The sequence below is a fragment of the Pseudophryne corroboree genome, chromosome 2, assembly GCF_028390025.1.
Source record: "Pseudophryne corroboree isolate aPseCor3 chromosome 2, aPseCor3.hap2, whole genome shotgun sequence".
Classification (NCBI taxonomy): Eukaryota; Metazoa; Chordata; class Amphibia; order Anura; family Myobatrachidae; genus Pseudophryne; species Pseudophryne corroboree.
Genome location: NC_086445.1, coordinates 528794526 through 528813926, shown reverse-complemented (window position 1 = coordinate 528813926; position 19401 = coordinate 528794526). Strand labels below are relative to the sequence as shown.

Below are 19401 nucleotides of genomic sequence, written 5' to 3'. Positions count from 1 at the left end.
GTCTGAATTAGGCCCATTGGGGGAACATTACCTTAATGGTGAAATTACAACAGTTCAGCCTAATTGACTTGAACCCTTTCATCAGACCTTTCTTTCTTCATTGTGATGTTTTCAGCTCTAAACTGCATTCTATGATGCCACAACTGCTGTAGCCTATGACTACTATAACTGTTACCTGGTGTAAGGGTCAGATTGGGCCTTATAAGCAGACACAGCATGCAAAGCTCAATATCCCACATTTCAAGTATGCATCTGTAATAATGTAACGGTGAACTCCATCATCCGTTTTGGGCTGTTTTTCACTAGTACCAATCTTGTCCTTTCTTTTTAATAAACTCCATTCAAACTTGCATACAAAATAATTAGTACAAACTTGCATACAAAATGTGTATAATAATATGGCTAGAAATATAATCAACAATTCCAGGGATGATGTATAAAACAAAGGAACATTTGATGACCCAGGGATTCTGTTACTTCTAGAACGTGGGACAAGGAAAAAAGGGGCAGGGAAAGTCAGAGCCCAATTGGAGTGGCTAGGTCTATAGAATTATTGCAAGTCAAAGTTCTGAAGAAGCTAGTAAGAAAAAAAAGCTGTTATAGAAAGGGAATTTTGAGATTTCCAGATAATAGGTAGTCGACAAGTGACAGGGTGATATGGAGAATGAGTTTGGATATATGTTTGTTCATGCCTGGGGGGCCAGGGGCAACCAGTAATAGTTGGGAGATAATCCTTTCCAACATTAGTTCAAGGTATCAGGAGACATTTTGCTTATTCTACAAGATATACGTACAGTAGAAGCTTATAAGTGTTCTCGAAGCAGTATGCTCACAGATCTATGGCCATTGCTCTCTGTTGATTCATTCACCAACATCTGTCTTAGTTTGTATCACTATTTTATTACAAGTAGGAGCGGAATACCGAACAAGGCTGAGTAGCCCATTTTAATAAAAGTACGGTAGCCCATATCAACCCAGATTTGCTCTGATGCACTGCAGTCCGTCTGGCAGATTTGACAGAATCTGGGCCTATCTTCCATCATATTTCTATACCACTTTAAATAAAACATTTAAAATACTCTAACTTGCATGGGGATCCACAATTCTACTTTATCTGATGTATTGAACCTAATTACTAATTAAGGGGCCTATTTATCAGCATCCGCATCCAGGATGCGGATGACAGGTGATAAAATCGCCCCAACTCGCACTGCGATAATTGATTACATCGCAGGGATGTATCAATTATCGCATGCAGGAACAGAGCTTGCGGCCAAGCTCTGTCCCTGCGATGCCTCTTCGCAGCATCATCGGGTTATTTTTCGTAAAAAATACCCCGATGTCCTGCAGCGCATGCACCGCCCCCGCCGACATCGCCGGTACCTCCGCCGCCCGGTCGACCCCTCCATCGCGACTACCCCCGCACGCCGTGGACCTCCCCTTCCCCAGAAGATCAATATACTCACCTGTCCAGGGAGCCCGTCCGCGCTGCTTCAGGAGGCTGCCGGGCGCCGGGTCCTTCTCCTGCGCTTAGACCCCCGGTGCTGTAAAGTGCGCTGCCATTTTGCAGCTTCACTTTACTGCACCGGGTTCACAGCGCATCATATGGGGGACCTGGCGCCCGGCTGCGCTTACCGGAGCAGCGGACACCGGCTCCCTGGACAGGTGAGCATGTTTTTTTTTTTTTACACTGTGATCGGACACACATAGCTGATCACTCTGCCGGGTCCCCACTCAGCTTTCTCTGCCAGGGGCAGCCTGAGCTGGCGAGATTATCACAGGGCACACTGCGGTGTTTTTTCACAATTTTTTTTTTTTTGTAAATTTGGCCACATCACATTTCCCATTGTAAGTATGGGGAATGCGATGTGGCTTGCTAAACCAAAAAAGTTAATCAAAGGGTTTGGGGCAGTTTTTCATGAAAACTGCTCCAAATGCCCTTTAATACATTCAGGTGATACTAAAATAATGTGAAAAGGGTGTGAAAACAACCTTTTTCACATTATTTTAGTAAAACTAATGTTAATAAATAGACCCCTAAGTATTCTCCCAGCTAAACATTCTGATCGTCAAATGCGCTGTTACTTGATTACTTGGTTTATTTCCTCTAGTTGCCTTCAGCACATAAATTATTCAGAGCTGCTGATTATTACTAGAGCTACAATTGATAGGTAAAATATAGCACTACTACTACTACTACTACTACTACTACCATTAATACTACTACGGCTGCTATTATTAGTACTACTACTACTACTACTGCTGCTGCTATTATTACTACTACTACTGCTGCTGCTGCTATTATTACTACTACTACTGCTACTACTACTACTGCTATTATTACTACTACTACTACTACTGCTGCTGCTGCTGCTGCTATAACTACTACTTCTATATGTTTTAATGTGCTGCATGCTATACATTCTGACTCATGCATTCAAAATAACATAATATTCTCTTTCTGCATATTAATTACAAAAATGAAGGAAGCGAAGCAAAAAATTCCATAAACTTAGTCTCACCATCAAATATGTCGAACTCATCATACTGCTTCTCACTTAGAAAGTACTCCACAGTAAGGGTCACATTGTACCCGGCTTCAACTTTAATAAGCCAGGAACATGTCTGGAACTGAGGATAGGTACCGGGATAACTTTGGCTCAGGATTACTCCAGTGGAATCAGTCAGGATCTCAATAGCTGGACAAAGTACTAAGGAAAGACAAAGATCAACACAGCCATAATGTATCTGTTTGAAAGATTCATGAGTTATTGAGATGGACAATGAAATAGTTTACCATTCAAAGTTTACAGTCATTGGCAGTACTTGTGACTCACTATATCATAACTGCATATAACATGTAACCAGGGCCATAACTAGGTGTGTGCCAGTGGTGCCTGGCACACAGCACAGATACGCTGGAGGCTCAGGACCACCGGCAACACCCGCCTGTCCGCTCTGCCACAGCCGCACTCTGGGGTCCAGCCCACATCCCCCCACCGTCACAGCTCAATGCCCAGACCGGATTGTGCAGCGCCGGGAGGAGCAGCAACCACAGAGGACCCCTGTAAGGTAGAATTCTGCCCGCGTCACTGCCTGACTGCGCAGGGAGGACTGGGTGACGCCGTTGGAGAGGAGCTGCAGCAGCGCTGAACCGGAGGAGCAGCCAGGGAACCCGGACTTCGCGGAAGACCACTCATCCTGAGGAGAAGAAAAGGAGCAGTGCTGTCCAGACAGGGGCAGCGCCAACACTGCAGAGGAGGCCTACCCGGAGGTGTGGACCAGAAAAGGACCAGACACCAGAGAAGCCCACATCGACACAGACTGTCGGAAAAGAGAGAAGACCCTGGCAACAAAGCTAAGGACGAGCCCGGGCGGTGAGAGAACATTGCAGGCGAACCCCAGCAGCCCAGTTCTGAAGACCGAAGGAGCCGGATTGGAGGTGGCAGAAGATCTGCAGCCTGGGGTAAAACAGTGTACCCGCTGCAAGCCCATCTGCTGCCAGCCTCTGCCCCTGCCTGTGCTAAAGTAATGGGGGGAGGGGGGAGACTACTGGGTGCAGAGTGTATACAGCAGCTACTGGATGCACTGTGTATAAGAAGCTACCTGGTGCAATGCGTATAAGAGGCTACCTATTGCAGTGCATATAAGAGGCTATCTGGTGCAGTGTATACAAGAGGCTACCTGGTGCAGTGCGTATAAGAGGCTACCTGGTGCAGTGTGTATAAGGGTGCTACTTGGTACAGTGTGTATAAGAGGCTACGTAGTGCAGTGTTTACAAGTGGCTACCCGGTGCAGTGTGTATAAGTGCCTACCTGGTGCAGTGTGTATAAGGGTGCTACTTGGTGCAGTATGTATAAGGGGCTACCTGGTGCAGTGTGTATAAGGGTGCTAACTGATGCAGTATGTGTAAGGGTGCTACCTGGTGCAGAAGAGGGACTTTGGTGCTGTAATGTGTAAAAAAGGGGGACTGCCTGCCATAATGTGTAAAAAGGGGACTGTGCCTGCTTAATATGTAAAAAGGGGGACTCTGCTGCTGTAATGTGTAAAAAAAGGGACTCTGCCTGCCTAATGTGTAAAAAAGGGGGCTCTGCCTGCCTAATGTGTAAAAAAAAAAGGGGGACTCTGCTGCCATAATGTGTAAAAAAGGGGGACTCTGCCTGCCATAATGTGTAAAAAGGGGTATTCTGCTGACGTAATGTGTAAAAAGGGGACTCTGCCTGCCGTAATGTGTAAAAAGGGGGACTCAGCCTGCCATAATGTGTATAAAGGGGGACTCAGCCTGCCATAATGTGTAAAAAGGGGACTCTGCCTGCCGTAGCGTGGGGACTCTGCCTGCCGTAATGTGTAATACCCCTTTCGCATCACAAAAATAACCCGTTATCGACCCGGCATATTGCCGGGTCGACACGGGTCAGTGTGCAATGTGAAAGGGGCCTTGGAGAATTTCCGGATCGCCTGATCCGGTAATTCAACCCGGGTTATAAGAAGGGTTATTTCCGGGTTTAATACCGGGTCAGTAGCAATGTAAACGGGTTCTCGGGACGATGCGACCCAGGACCCGTGTACTACATGGGGAGAGGTGGCGCGGAGATGAGCTCATCTCCCAATGCCGCATCCACCCCCGCTGCCAGCTCTGCCCCCCGCCACTATGGCAACCGGCCCGGCGTATTGCCGAGTCAGGTAGCCAGCGCTGAGGCTCCAATGCCGGATCCCACCTGGGAAGGACCCGTTTCCAATTTCCGGGTGGGATCCAGCATTGGAGATGTGAAAGGGGCTTAAAAGGGAGCTCTACCTACCATACTGTGTAAAAGTGGGCTCTACCTGCCGTACTGTGTAAAAGGGAGCTCTGCCTGCCGCAATGTATAAAATGGAGCTCTGTGGCCACGCCCCTTCCCCATGAAGCCATGCCCCTATATGTTTTTGCGCGCCTGTGGCGTGCACTGGCCCTGTTTTGTATACATGAGGGGGGATTTTAGGAACACCGATACGGTTTCTTGCACACAGCGCTAAAATGTCTAATTACGGCACTGCATGTAACTAATCCATGGACAAGGGCCCAAGGCCATAGCGTTTACAGCCAAGGTGGCTAGTCAAATTTGGGAGACTGGCAAACATTGTGAGATGGAGATGTGTTAGAAGATCTTACCATCACAGGATGGGGGAGGTTCCTCAAACTGTAAGCGGGTTCCAAGATGACAGATCAAGATTTCAGGCCCCACCAAGGTGAATCCTGGGAGACATTTGTAGCGCACAATATCACCTGGGAAGCAGGATGTGAAAAATGAAAGTTTTGTCGCTTAGCAAATGTTATATAAGAAATACAACAAAATACAGTAAGAAATTGAATATACAACTACTATTATATATGTTAACAATGTTAAAGTTTAAATATTATGTGACAATTCAGAAATAAATATTACCCACAGAAGAAGAGAGTATTGACTGCATAGGAGAGAAAAGAGTTAAACATCTGGGGAGGGGTGGACCTAGCTGTGAGGAAAGTACAGCCTTCTTTAAGGGTAGGGCTTGATATATATAGGGAAGGTGAAGCCATCTTAAGTCTCTTGGTGATCTGGTTTTGGTGAGTGCTGCAGTGCCAGCAAATCTTGTTATTGTGGTACGCTTGCTGTGTCACTAGGATATACTGCCCCCTCTCTTTGGTACTCTCCTCTCCAGTATCCCAGGGGTCCCTTACTATTTTAATTATAACTAAAGTATTTGTGGCTGCTGGTATGGCCGCTCGCCCCCAGCGCGTGCTAAGGGCCCCGGCTCGGTTCCGTGGGTCGGACGGCCGAGCGGGCCCTGAGGCGGCGGTGGGCGGTGTGGGGGACGGGGCTCCGTCCCCTAGGGCCTCATCAGATGCGCCCACAGGCAGCGCTGGCGGGGCCCGGGCGGACTCGCCGCCGGGTGCCGAGTCGGGCACTCCGGCCAGACGAGGGCGGCGTGGGGGACCAGGGGTCCCTGCAGGCCGCTCGAGTGTCGGCGGGCGGCGGCCGTCCCCGCCGGGAGCCGCCGAGCCCGGGTTCATGGCGGGCGCCCGCGGGCGCGCCGCGGGGGGGCGCCAGTGTGCAGCAGGCACAGTCTCTCCTTCCCCGCCGCGGTCGGCTGTTCGGGCCGGGCGGGGGGAGAGGACGTTGCAGGGAGCTGGCGGTCGCCGCGCGGGGACTATTCAGGAGCCTCGCGCGGCGGCCGAACAGGAGGTGCAGTCCGGGAGGCCGTTGGCGGGTGGACGTGGGGCGCGCGCTCGAGGTGCGTGCGCGCCCACGCTCGCTCCGGGCGCCGCTGGCCGCGCACGTGCGCGCGCAGCGGCGCCAGCATTGCAGGATCAACGGGGGCAGAGATCAACCTCTTCTTCTCCCCGGATGCCGGAGTTCGGCAGGGGGAGAGACAGGTTGAGGGGGGTGCAGCGTGTGCCTCAAGGAGGCAGCGCTGGGAGCATGGTCAGCAATATAAATGACGGGGGCACAGCAGGACCGGCAAGGGGTGGCAGCCAGCAGCATGCGGGTGCACCCTCCGCTGGTCAGGTGACACGCGGGGGAGCACGCGCGGGGGGGCAGCAGGTCCCTGGCACCGTCGCAGGACGCAGCGGGGCCCGCGGCAGGAGGGGTGACAGAGAATGGGTCAGCGGCCGCAGGGCCGCGGCCCGGGCCGATGCGCGCGTCAGCAGGTCCTCCCCAGGATCAGGGGATTCTTCTCCTTCCCTGGATAGGGAAGGGGAAGGATCGGAGAGGGAGAGCCACTGGGCCGGCCGGGGGGCTCTTGCCTTCGGGTTGGAGCATGAAGGGCGGGACCCCCGGGGCGCGTCGGGCGGTCAGGGGGCACGGGCTCGCGCCCAACCAAGGACCGGTCGTCCTTTGGGCGGCGCTTCCGGGGGTCGTGCCGCATGGGATCCTCCTGGGGCCATAGCGTCGGCGCTGGCCACGGTGGTGCAGGCTCTTGGGCCATTGGCTGCAGTGGCCTCCCCCAGGGCAACGGCGGATTCCGGCCAAGCTGCGGGACGCAGGGGGTCAGGCAATGTCAGGGCATCAGCGGCGCAGCGAGTGGCACGAGCCTGCCGAGAGCTGGGGGCTGCCGCGGCGGAGCTGGAGCTAGGATCAGACCGTGAGCGGCAGGGAGGCTCGGCCACTGCGCATTCCACACGGGGTGCCCGGCGTGCGCCGCATGCGCGGGCCGGGCCCTCTTTTGTTTTGTCTTCCACAGAGGAACAAGGTGAAAGGGACTCGGCAGACTTCGCGGTGGACGATGATTGGAATGAAGACGACGAACAATCCGAGTCGGAGAGGTCGACGGCATCCGGTGAGTTGGTGCAGTCTTTATCAAATTCCACCGCGAGCTCGAGTTCGCGTAGCTCTTCGTCCTCCTCCTCATCCTCCTCTTTCGCGTCGCAAGCGTCCGACGCTGATAGTACTGCTAGGGCAAGGAAGGAGGCCGAGAAACTTGCCAAAAGGGCGGCAAAGCAGCAGAAGAGGCGTAAGCGGCGCAGGCGAATTAGTGAAGAGGAGCGTAGGGCTAAGAAGAGGCGAGATCTTCCGGGGGTAGTGCGCTGCGAGTACACCGCAGTGATGCGGGGCCTGCGAGATAGCTGCCGCAAAAAGATACGTAGGGGTGACTTTGTAGACTTATTTGGTTTGACTAAGGCCATAAAGAAGGATTACAAAGCGGCGGCCGCTACGAAGGGCATGGGGGCGGAAGCTTTCAGGTCTTTTGATAACTGGCTGGCCGGATTTTGGGTGTTTGCGGCTTGCTATTTGGAGGACAGGCCGGAAGAGCACATGAATATCATCCGGTACCTTCATCTCGTGCACGACATGCAGCGCACATCCTCGGGTTCGGAATGGCAGCGATATGACCAGGAGTTTCGGGAGAAGCAGGACGGGTTACGGGTCATGGACTTTGGGTTCAAAGACGTGGAGGTCTGGCTCAAAGTGACCCGGGCATCCCAGCGGGAGGATGAGACCCTGAAACAGGGAACGGGGGGGCGCCGCGGGGGGTCGTCAGCGCAGGGAACGGGCGCGGATGGGGGATTCGCCAAGACAGGCGGATTGGCCGTTCGCATGGGCGGGCGGTCTGCCCCTCGGGGGAAATGCTTCGCTTTTAACAGCGGAACATGTTCATTTGGCAAACAGTGCCGTTTTCGCCACTCTTGCCAGCAGTGCGGTGGAACCCACCCAGCCTCCTCTTGTTTCAAAGGGGGACGACAAGGCAATCGGGGGAAACAACCCTACCCTAAGCAGGCCGCGAGCGGGACCGCTCAGCAGGGCACCAACGCCAGTTAAGTTGGAAACTATGGGTAAATGGTTGGGTCTTTATCCTAATAAAAGGGATGCAAAGTTTTTGTTAGACGGTTTTAAGTTCGGTTTCCGCTTGCCTGTTGCAAGCGAAGTGTCCGTGCGTGCGCACAAGAACCTTCAATCCGCCCGAGCCTTGCCGACTGTGTTACGGGAAAAAGTAGATAAGGAGGTCAGGTTGGGCAGGATGGAGGGGCCGTTTAAGTCACCCCCGGTGGATGACTTGGTCATCTCCCCGGTTGGGGTGGTACCAAAGAAGACTCCGGGCGCCTTCCGGCTCATTCAGCATCTTTCTTACCCGCCAGGGGCATCGGTCAACGACGCAATACCACCGGCTCATTGCTCGGTGGTGTATCAGTCATTTGACGAGGCGCTAGGGATGGTCCGCAGCTACGGGAGCGGGGCCCTCATGGCTAAGATTGATGTTGAGTCAGCTTTTAGATTACTGCCATTGCATCCGGACTCATTTCGTTTTATGGGTTTCCGGATTGGGGCGGAGTATTTCATCGACAAATGTCTGCCGATGGGATGTTCCGTTTCATGCTCGTTTTTCGAGCGCTTTAGCACTTTTCTTCATTGGTGCGTGGAGTCTGCGTCAGGCGGCCACGGGGTTGCGCATTACCTCGATGATTTCCTGTGCGCGGGGCCGGCTACTGGCACAAGATGCGGCGACTTGCTGTTTAGCACACGAGCCCTTTTTTACCACTTCGGTGTTCCGGTAGCCAGGGATAAAACGGAGGGTCCGGCCTCCTGTCTATCATTTTTGGGGATTGAAATTGACACCGTGGCGGGAGAGTGTCGCCTGCCCCAGGACAAAGTGTCAAAGCTCCGCGAAACTATTTGCCGTTTCAACGGCTCGCGTAAAGTCACGCTGCGGCAGGCTCAGTCCTTGCTGGGCATGCTGAACTTTGCTTGTCGGGTGATACCGATGGGCAGGGTTTTCTGCCGGAAGCTCGAAAGGGCAACAGCGGGGTGTGCCAGGCCGCATCATTTCGTTCGATTGTCCTCTGAGTTAAAAAGGGATATGGCCGTCTGGGCTTCATTCCTGGAGGATTTCAACAGGGTGAGCATATGGCAAGCGCCAGCCGTTGACAGCGAGAGTTTGCAGCTTTTTACCGATGCTGCAGGTTCCTCTGGATTCGGCTGTTTTCTGGAGGGATCGTGGTGTGCGGCATCTTGGCCGGCGAGTTGGCATAGCGAGGGTCTTACAAGGGATCTGGTGCTGCTGGAGCTTTTCCCCATTATGGTAGCGCTGGAAGTTTGGGGCGATCGGTTGGCTAACCGCAGCATAGTGTTCAGGTGCGATAATCTGGGCGTGGTACATGCGATTAATAACCAAAGGGCGAAATCGCTGGTGGTACTACGGGTTCTTGGACAATTGCTTTTGACTTGCTTGCGTAGGAACCTATGGTTCCGGGCGCAGCACGTGCCCGGGTTGGAAAACGAAATCGCAGACGCGTTGTCGCGTGGACAGTGGGAGAGATTTTGGGGTTTGGCACCTGAGGCCGAAGAACAAGGTTTTCACTGTCCCGGTTATGTTTGGCAGGTGATCGGACCGGACTGGAGGGTTTAGCGTTGCGGTCAATCGCGCCGGCCACGCTCAAGGCGTACGGACAAGCTTGGAGTGAATGGGAGGAGTTTGTCCGGGGGCGTCGGCATCAAGGTAAGAGCAGGCATCGGCTGATGCTTTCTTTTATGTGGCAGCTTTACGTCTCCGGTAGGTCACGAGCAGTGGTTTCGCGGTATTTAGCAGGCATTTCGTTTTTCTGCAAGCTGCGAGGCGTCCCTGACGTAACAAAAAGCGATGTTCTGCGGAAAGCAATGAAAGGGTGGGCGCGAGTTGCGCCGTCGCCACCAGATAGGAGGCGGCCCATCGATGCGGCGTTGTTGCCGGCCGTCATCGAGGCAGTAGGGCGAGTCGCGTCGTCCAGGTTTGAGATGCTTTTGTTTAGTTTGGCGTTCTCAATGGCTTTCCACGGAGCCTTTCGGGTTTCTGAGTTGGTAGCGCCTTCCAAGAGAGCAGATTCGCGTATGCTGGTCGAGGACGTGGTAGTGGGTGAGAGGTCCTTGCTGTGCAGGTTACGACGCTCCAAAACGGATCAAGTGGGGAGAGGGCGCTGGGTTACAATGGTTACAGCGCTGGAGGAGAGCGTTTGCCCGGTGAGGCTGGCAATGCAATACGTGGTGGTGCGACCCGTTAAGGAGGGGTCTTGGCTGTTGCATTATGATGGGCTGCCAGTCACGAAATACCAGTTTCGATGGATGCTGAGTCGCTGTTTGGCGGGCCTGGGCCTCCCACCCACTGCTTTCGGTACCCATTCCTTTCGCATAGGTGCAGCGACGTCGGCTGCTGCGGCGGGTTGCTCCAGAACTGAAATACAGGCGGTGGGGCGATGGAAATCAACAAGTTATAGACGATATATTCGCCCCGTCACATGAGAGGTCGGTTTGCGCTTGGTGCTTTGTTTAGATTGCAATATATCATGTTGTTACAGTTCTGTGAATTTATGGTGTTGTGCGTCTGTTGGTGTTACCCCCTTTTTTTCTCCTACTCAGGGATTAGCTACTCGCCGTTGCTGGCATGAGCCGGCAGCGGGGGTCTGGAGTTATTTGCGATTTTTTGCCTGACTTGACGGACTGAATTCTAATCCATAATTCGGCTAATTTGGTCTAATCAGAGTCCCTCAGCAGGTCTTTACGTTTCACCTCCAGCTGAGTTAATACATGTGTTTCCCATTTTATACCCCCCCCCCCCTGTTTTTATTTCGTTTAATTTTATTTGATCTTCCCCCTTTGTGTCTTTAATTGCACTTCTAAATTGGCGACGAAACATGGTGCAGTCGGCTAGGCCGTGACTGCTGCAATAGCGAGTCCTAAAGTTTTCTTTTTTGGCAGATCCTTCAGTGTAAACAATTAATAAGCCTCTTAGTAATCAATTCTACCCCTCTTTTTCCCTTCAGGATGGTTTGAAGACAATTTGACCATTTGGGTGGTTGGCCACTCTTACATTTACTGGGCGGCCAGGTTTGTGGCCTCGGAAGGGTCTCAGGCATTGTTTGGAAAACAGGGTGTCAGATGGCTTGGCTGGCGCGGAATGATGTGGGGTGAGCTGAGGAGTAGGTTAGTGAGTCAGGCCAGCAAGCATGGAGTCCCTAAGGTTTTGGTTGTCCATCTAGGTGGCAACGACCTGGGGAAGAGGACATCCTTGGATCTGCGGTGGGCCATGATACAGGATCTGGCAAGTGTGACCGCGGCATGGACCGATTGTGTGTTGGTTTTTTCCATGATGGTGCCAAGATTGTGTTGGAGGGGTGTGGCGGATGGTCGCCAGATTGATGAGGCCCGGAAAAAGGTGAACGGAGCGGTGGCAAAGTGGGTGCTGTCCCACGGTGGGAGGGTGGTTCGCCACCCGAGGATACGGTTCAGAGACAGCCACCTTTTCCGGCGCGATGGAGTACATCTATCCGATGAGGGGATGATGTTTTTTCTGGAGGATCTAGGTTTCGCTTTGCAGGAGTTAGGGTAGGTTTATGGTGGCGGTGCGAAAGACTGTGAGGATGAGTCTTTCGCTGTTGGCGGAAAAGAACGGCAGTTTCGTATTGTAGAGAAAACTGTAGTGTTTTACAGTTTGTTGTGGTTTAGGTGCACTCACCTCCATCGACTTATGGCCGCTTGACCACCCGTCCGGGAAGGCAGCGGCAGGGCACCCAGGAGCGGTGGGTAGTCACTGTGGGGGTTGAGTTGTCACCTATTACCGGTTTATGGTAAGTTTTTAGTAAATTTATAGGGTTGAGTTATTTAAGTTTAATTTAGATTAAGTGAGCCGTTCTTTTGGGCCGCCACCATATGCCAGCTGGAGCGGCATATTAAATTAATCTCTTTATTACAGGTTTCCCAATGGTTAGGGACAAATAAATAGCTAGCAATTTTCTGCCAAAATTCAAGTCTCAGTGTCGTTATTTCTGGTTATGGTTATGAATGCTTTACTTTCAAAGAAAGGGGTCCACCAAATATCACTAAGATGTTTAGAAGAGAGTATTGACTGCATAGGAGAGAAAAGAGTTAAACATCTGGGGAGGGGTGGACCTAGATGTGAGGAAAGTACAGCCTTCTTTAAGGGTAGGGCTTGATATATATAGGGAAGGTGAAGCCATCTTAAGTCTCTTGGTGATCTGGTTTCCCACCCTCCCGCCCTGGTAGTTGGAAATTGTGGCACGTGGTGCTTTGGCTCTAAATTGTTGGCTGTTTTTGTTGGCTATTTATTGGCGGAAAAGAACGGCAGTTTCGTATTGTAGAGAAAACTGTAGTGTTTTACAGTTTGTTGTGGTTTAGGTGCACTCACCTCCATCGACTTATGGCCGCTTGACCACCCGTCCGGGAAGGCAGCGGCAGGGCACCCAGGAGCGGTGGGTAGTCACTGTGGGGGTTGAGTTGTCACCTATTACCGGTTTATGGTAAGTTTTTAGTAAATTTATAGGGTTGAGTTATTTAAGTTTAATTTAGATTAAGTGAGCCGTTCTTTTGGGCCGCCACCATATGCCAGCTGGAGCGGCATATTAAATTAATCTCTTTATTACAGGTTTCCCAATGGTTAGGGACAAATAAATAGCTAGCAATTTTCTGCCAAAATTCAAGTCTCAGTGTCGTTATTTCTGGTTATGGTTATGAATGCTTTACTTTCAAAGAAAGGGGTCCACCAAATATCACTAAGATGTTTATAATTAGTGTAAAACTTGATAATTTGTGGGGATAACAAAACACTTTTAGTTAAGCAGCTAGTGTGAGATTTACAAAAAAATTACAAAATTCGACATCCACTGTTTTCACTCGCTATGCACCTTGGGCCTGATTCAGGTCCTGACGCATCTATGCCTACCAGTACTTTGCGAATGCGTGGGATCAGTACTGAGCATGAGCAGTACGGGTCCTGCTTCATCAGACGCACTACGGCTGTAGAAGTCAAGTGACTGACAGTCTGCAGCAATTTGGGGGCAGGGAGGGGATGGGACAGCAGCCATTTCACAAAACAGAGGAATATCACTCCCATTTTTTGGGAGTGCAAAAGCCAGGAGCTCCATCTTCCGAGTGAGATTTCCTGGTTTCTTGGAAGCAGCTGCGGTGGCCAGACTGCGTGACCTCATGGATCACTCAGCCGGCCAATGGAGTCTCAAGTGATTTGATTCTGCAACCTCAGACACAGCACTGGATCACAAATGCATGCATAAGGTTTCTACCTATAACAGATGCCTCCTGCTGCATTACCATATTTATGCATCTCTGCTGCTTCCAAGTAAGCAGCAGCAATGCTTCCTCCAACATCTGAATCATGCCCCATGTAGGAGGAATCATAAAAGAGTACATTTGCACCTGGACAAACCATGTTGCAATGATTGCAAAGACATTTATTAATTGTTTTTGCATGCAGGGTGAATACGGGCCCTCATTCCGAGTTGTTCGCTCTGTAAAAATCTTCGCATCGCAGCGATTTTCCGCTTAATGCGCATGCGCAATGTCCGCACTGCGACTGCGCCAAGTAAATTTGCTATGCAGTTAGGAATTTTACTCACGGCTTTTTCATCGTTCTGGCGATCGTAATGTGATTGACAGGAAATGGGTGTTACTGGGCGGAAACAGGCCGTTTTATGGGGGTGTGGGAAAAAACGCTACCGTTTCCGGAAAAAACGCAGGAGTGGCCGGAGAAACGGGGGAGTGTCTGGGCGAACGCTGGGTGTGTTTGTGACGTCAAACCAGGAACGACAAGCACTGAAATGATCGCAGATGCCGAGTAAGTCTGGAGCTACTCAGAAACTGCTACGAGGTGTGTAATAATCGGCTCGCAATATTGCGAATACATCGTTCGCAATTTTAAGATGCTAAGATTCACTCCCAGTAGGCGGCGGCTTAGCATGAGCAAATCTGCTAAAATTCACTTGCGAGCAAACAACTCGGAATGAGGGCCCCTGGCCCTCATTCCGAGTTGTTCGCTTGGTAAAAATCTTCGCATCGCAGCGATTTTCCGCTTAATGCGCATGTGCAATGTCCGCACTGCGACTGCGCCAAGTAAATTTGCTATGCAGTTAGGAATTTTACTCACGGCTTTTTCATCGTTCTGGCGATCGTAATGTGATTGACAGGAAATGGGTGTTACTGGGCGGAAACAGGCCGTTTTATGGGCGTGTGGGAAAAAAACGCTACCGTTTCCGGAAAAAACGCAGGAGTGGCCGGAGAAACGGAGGAGTGTCTGGCCGAACGCTGGGTGTGTTTGTGACGTCAAACCAGGAACGACAAGCACTGAAATGATCGCAGATGCCGAGTAAGTCTGGAGCTACTCAGAAACTGCTACGAGGTGTGTAATCGCAATATTGCGAATACATCGTTCGCAATTTTAAGATGCTAAGATTCACTCCCAGTAGGCGGCGGCTTAGCATGAGCAAATCTGCTAAAATTCACTTGCGAGCGAACAACTCGGAATGAGGGCCCCTGTCTGCTTGTGCATACAGTACAGGGCCTGATTCTGGTTTGCAAGCAAAGCAAAAAAGCAAGCAACTGGGTAAAACCATGTTGCTCTGCAGGTGGGGCAGATGTAACATGTGCTGAGAGGTTTAAATTTAAAAGGGTTGTTTCCAAACCGAAATCTAAAACAGTGTGAAAATAAAACTGTCCAGCATTTGGGGGCTACAGTACATGCAAAAGTAGCTAGTATTTACCCTGCACAGAAACAATATAAATGGCAACATGGGGGTATATTTACTAAGCTCCCGATTTTGACCGAGATGCCGTTTTTTCATCAAAGTGTCATCTCGGTAAATCTCGGTCATTTACTAAACACTAATCACGGCAGTGATGAGGGCATTCGTAATTTTTTGCTAGTTTAGGTAAAAAATTACGAATGAATACACCATCGGTCAAAACGCGGCTGTTTAAGTATGAATCTCGGTCATTTACTAAGAAGTGCAAAGCAAAAAAACACAAAACACTGCCGTGAAAAATTACAACTCGTAAAAAAGTCCTAAAAAAAACAGAACTGCTTTTTTTATCCGTGATTTGAGATGCATGCAGGGATCCATGAGATCCGTGCATGTATATCAGTGGGAAGGGGTGTGAAAGTGCTTATTTTTGCTAAAAAAATTGCGTGGGGTCCCCCCTCCTAAGCATAACCAGCCTCGGGCTCTTTGAGCCGATCCTGGTTGCAGAAATATGGGAAAAAAAATGACAGGGGTTCCCCCATATTTAAGCAACCAGCATCGGGCTCTGCGCCTGGTCCTGGTCCCAAAAATACGGGGGACAAAAAGAGTAGGGGTCCCCCGTATTTTTAAAACCAGCACCGGGCTCCACTAGCTGGACAGATAATGCCACAGCCGGGGGTCACTTTTATATTGTGCCCTGCGGCCGTGGCATCAAAAATCCAACTAGTCACCCCTGGCCGGGGTACCCTGGGGGAGTGGGGACCCCTTCAATCAAGGGGTCCCCCCCCCCCAGCCACCCAAGGGCCAGGGGTGAAGCCCGAGGCTGTCCCCCCCCATCCAATGGGCTGCGGATGGGAGGGCTGATAGCCTTTGTTGTAAAATAAAAGATATTGTTTTTAGTAGCAGTACTACAAGTCCCAGCAAGCCTCCCCCGCATGCTGGTACTTGGAGAACCACAAGTACCAGCATGCGGCGGAAAAACGGGCCCGCTGGTACCTGTAGTACTACTACTAAAAAAATACCAAAAAAAAGACAAGACACACACACCGTGAAAGTAAAGATTTATTACATACATACACACATACATACATACTTACCTATGGCCCCACGCAGGTCGGTCCTCTTGTCCAGTAGAATCCAAGGGTACCTGTTGAATAAATTATACTCACGAGATCCAGGGGTCCAGGCTCCTCGGCAAATCCAGGGTTAATCCACGTACTTGTTAAAAATAAAAAAACGGTATCCCGACCACGAACTGAAAGGGGACCCATGTTTGCACATGGGTCACCTTCCCACGAATGCCAGAAACCCACTTTGACTTCTGTCTAAGTGGGTTACTTCAGCCAATCAGGGAGTGCCACGTTGTAGCACTCTCCTGATCAGCTGTGTGCTCTTGTCCTCACTGACAGGCAGCACACGGCAGTGTTACAATGTAGCGCCTATGCGCTACATTGTAACCAATGCTGGGAACTTTCTGCTCAGCGGTGACGTCACTTTAGGTCAACCGCAGGGCAGAAAGTTCCCAGCATTGGTTACAATGTACAATGAAGGAGTTGCAAGTAGTTATCCTAGGGGATCCCATCGCTACCACCGCACTTAGTGCCTTGAGGCAGTGCGCGTGTATAATAAGTAACACTGCTACTTCAATAGCATGTTATCGATTGGTGGGTGTGAAAAGCAGCTGTCCCCACATACTAAATTCCTCCAGTAATAAACTGTCAAAGCACTGTATGCCCCTTGTACTCTTCCCGCACTCCTTGTAGGAGCGATCATGGTAACTAAAACGGTGAGAAAAGCAGGAGAAGAAGAGTATCACTGACAATGGAAATGGATAGAGGCATCTTGATGACCAGGAAGCAAATTAAGAACCCCATCTCTATCACCCCTAAGATGGTGCCTTCTGAGACAAGGTTATTACGCCACATCATGGGGCCTATTTATCAAGGTAGTCTGTCAAAACATAATTTGCATAATTTTATGTATCAGTGCTATGCACTAGTAGTCTAATGTAGGTTTTACCACACAAGATCGCAGTCCCCATTATTTTCAGAGGCGACTATGATCTGACTCCTATGTACAAACAACAAAAAGGGTAAAACTGTTCGTATGCCTATGGAGGCATATTCACAGGAAAGGGATGTTAGAACTAAAATAAAATGGTTAAAGAGTCCTATATCTGCTAATTTTATTAATCTACTGTAGATGCATGTGGAGATTGAATTCTTGAAAATGAAACATTTGAATGAATGATTTTCCATTGGGAAAAAATTGTGACAGTCCTGGGAAAACATGCAATAAACCTAAACTTAATCTGCTAAAGGCTGTATCAAAGTGTTCAAAACAAGATCGTCTGTTCTAAATAATGGCTGTATAATATTTGAATACAAGAACAGTATCTCTTAAAGCAACTCTTTAGCATTGCGCATGAAATTTCAATATCGTGTCCCTAGACTTTTTCTGCTGGGAATGTACATACTCGTGAGTCAGATATATCACCCACAGTTTCCCAACAAGGCATTACCATTTGACGTAATCATACACTGAGAATTCTACTGTATGTCAAATATTTATCGGCATTGAATGTTAATTCATATTAGCTACCACAGGTACTAAGAACTACATATAGAAGTGTTACTGTGCAGTATATCTATAGTAAAACCATAGTCATTAACAAACACTTCTCAAGGATAAATGTTTACACAAATTAACAGTTTTAGGAGATCCCAATATCTGAAAGATAAATATATAATAAAAGGTTTATGTTAAAAACAGTATTATTCCCTCCTGGTGGTTTTACTTCTGTGGTTTTCCATTTCTGGAAAGAAATAACATGTTTCATATGTTCATTCGTTTTACTGAATGTCTTTTTGTTGCATTCATTATGTTTTTCTAGATCACAGACTCATTTCCAAGTATCTAACTTTCCAAAGTTTGCAGCAACTAGATGCATAAACCTTTCATTATGTACGGAGAGTACTCACCCATGAGAAACTCCTCGCTCCCTGAGAGCACTTCTCCATTTGGAACTGTAATTGGTGGTTTGCACTTCCGGAGCCGATATCCTGCCCCAGAAAGAAATTATTGGTTGGAGAAAGTTATGATTGGCACAATATGAATGGAGAATATTTTTGTTGGGAAAACTATGAAAGCAGATGAGAGCTGACACAAGCCCATGCCAAACGTGGCATAATCCGATGCTTTTGCATATTAAAATCAAGTATTATATAAATGATACTTCCAATGTAGTGTAAATACAGTTTAAAATCTGAAGGATTTAAAGACATCATAATGGAAATATTTTAATTAGCAAACTTAACATAATAATGAGTAATATTCCCCTTTTTGATGTTACGTAGAGAACATATGGATGCATACACATTTTTGCGATTACTAATCTGCCATTGTCTAGGATGTAGACTAGTAACACAGTTCTCACACTAGTATCATCATATTCTTCTGGAAGATGACAGAAAAGAGGTGTATCATCATGTCATATCTGTCTCTACTGTTCAGGTCATTGCTACTTATCATCCCTTGCCAACTGACCATAGAAGTACAATGCGAAGATGCCTCCATTGGCAGCATTGCTGTGAAAGGTTATAAGGACTTGGTTGGAGGAGCTCATTGTTGATCTTTTTGTGGAACTGCTGGTGAACACACCTAGCTGGATGTCCGTTTGTTGGGGCCCATCCCTGCAAGACAGAGAAACACATATAGTAAGGTGCAGGTCATAATAATTGGGGCTTAGCGGTCAATGTAACAAGACCCTGCATTTTCATTATTATGCATCACTGCATTTTGCATAATGCAACTTAAAAAGCTGATCTCCCACAAGGGTTTTCTTCTTTAATGAGTTAAAGGGTTAAAAGAGTGTGCATGTTTGCCTAACATCCACACTTCTGCATTGTGATTTTACCAGGAGGGGATCCAGACAAAGCCTCTTGTTGGGTATAGCTAATGCAATCCTGAGATGGCATTATCTACAGTAAAAAGCAGAGTGAAAAGCAGAGATTTTAGAGGCTCCTTAAATTGGGTTAGGTTCTATAGAAGACCAAGGGGCTGATTCAGACCTGATCGGTGCTGTGTTTTCGCACAGCAGCAATCAGGTCTGAACTGCGCATGCGCCGCAGTGCACCGGCGCATGGCAGACAGCCGACAGCTGTCGTAGCCCTGTGATCGCCTTTGCCTGATTGACAGGCGTGCCAGGACCATTTGGGGGGGTCGGGCCGCGGCGGCTGCATGAAGTCACATGCAGCTGATGTGACCTGGACAGCGACGAGTAGCTCCCTGCCAGCGCGCAGGAGCTGCACTGGCTAGGAGCAACTCCTGAAGTATAAAAGCATCGCCGCTGTATGATGCCTTTGTACTTGTATGACAGGGCTGGGACTGACATGCGGGACAGACTAGCCCTGTGCTGGGCATCC

General features: G+C 49.5%; 1 protein-coding gene across 3 annotated transcripts in view; it reads right to left on the bottom strand.

Moving 5' to 3' along the window:
* LOC135033722 (CUB and sushi domain-containing protein 2-like) overlaps nt 1–19401 on the bottom strand; it is a 1450369-nt gene that overhangs the window by 67852 nt on the left and 1363116 nt on the right. For all 3 annotated transcript variants that reach the window (XM_063954204.1, XM_063954205.1, XM_063954206.1), the window contains 4 exons: nt 18524–18669; nt 17959–18039; nt 5150–5263; nt 2523–2711 (listed from right to left, as the gene is read on the bottom strand). In XM_063954204.1, coding sequence (XP_063810274.1) covers nt 2523–2711; nt 5150–5263; nt 17959–18039; nt 18524–18669 — 530 coding nt within the window. The remainder of the gene's footprint in view (nt 1–2522; nt 2712–5149; nt 5264–17958; nt 18040–18523; nt 18670–19401) is intronic.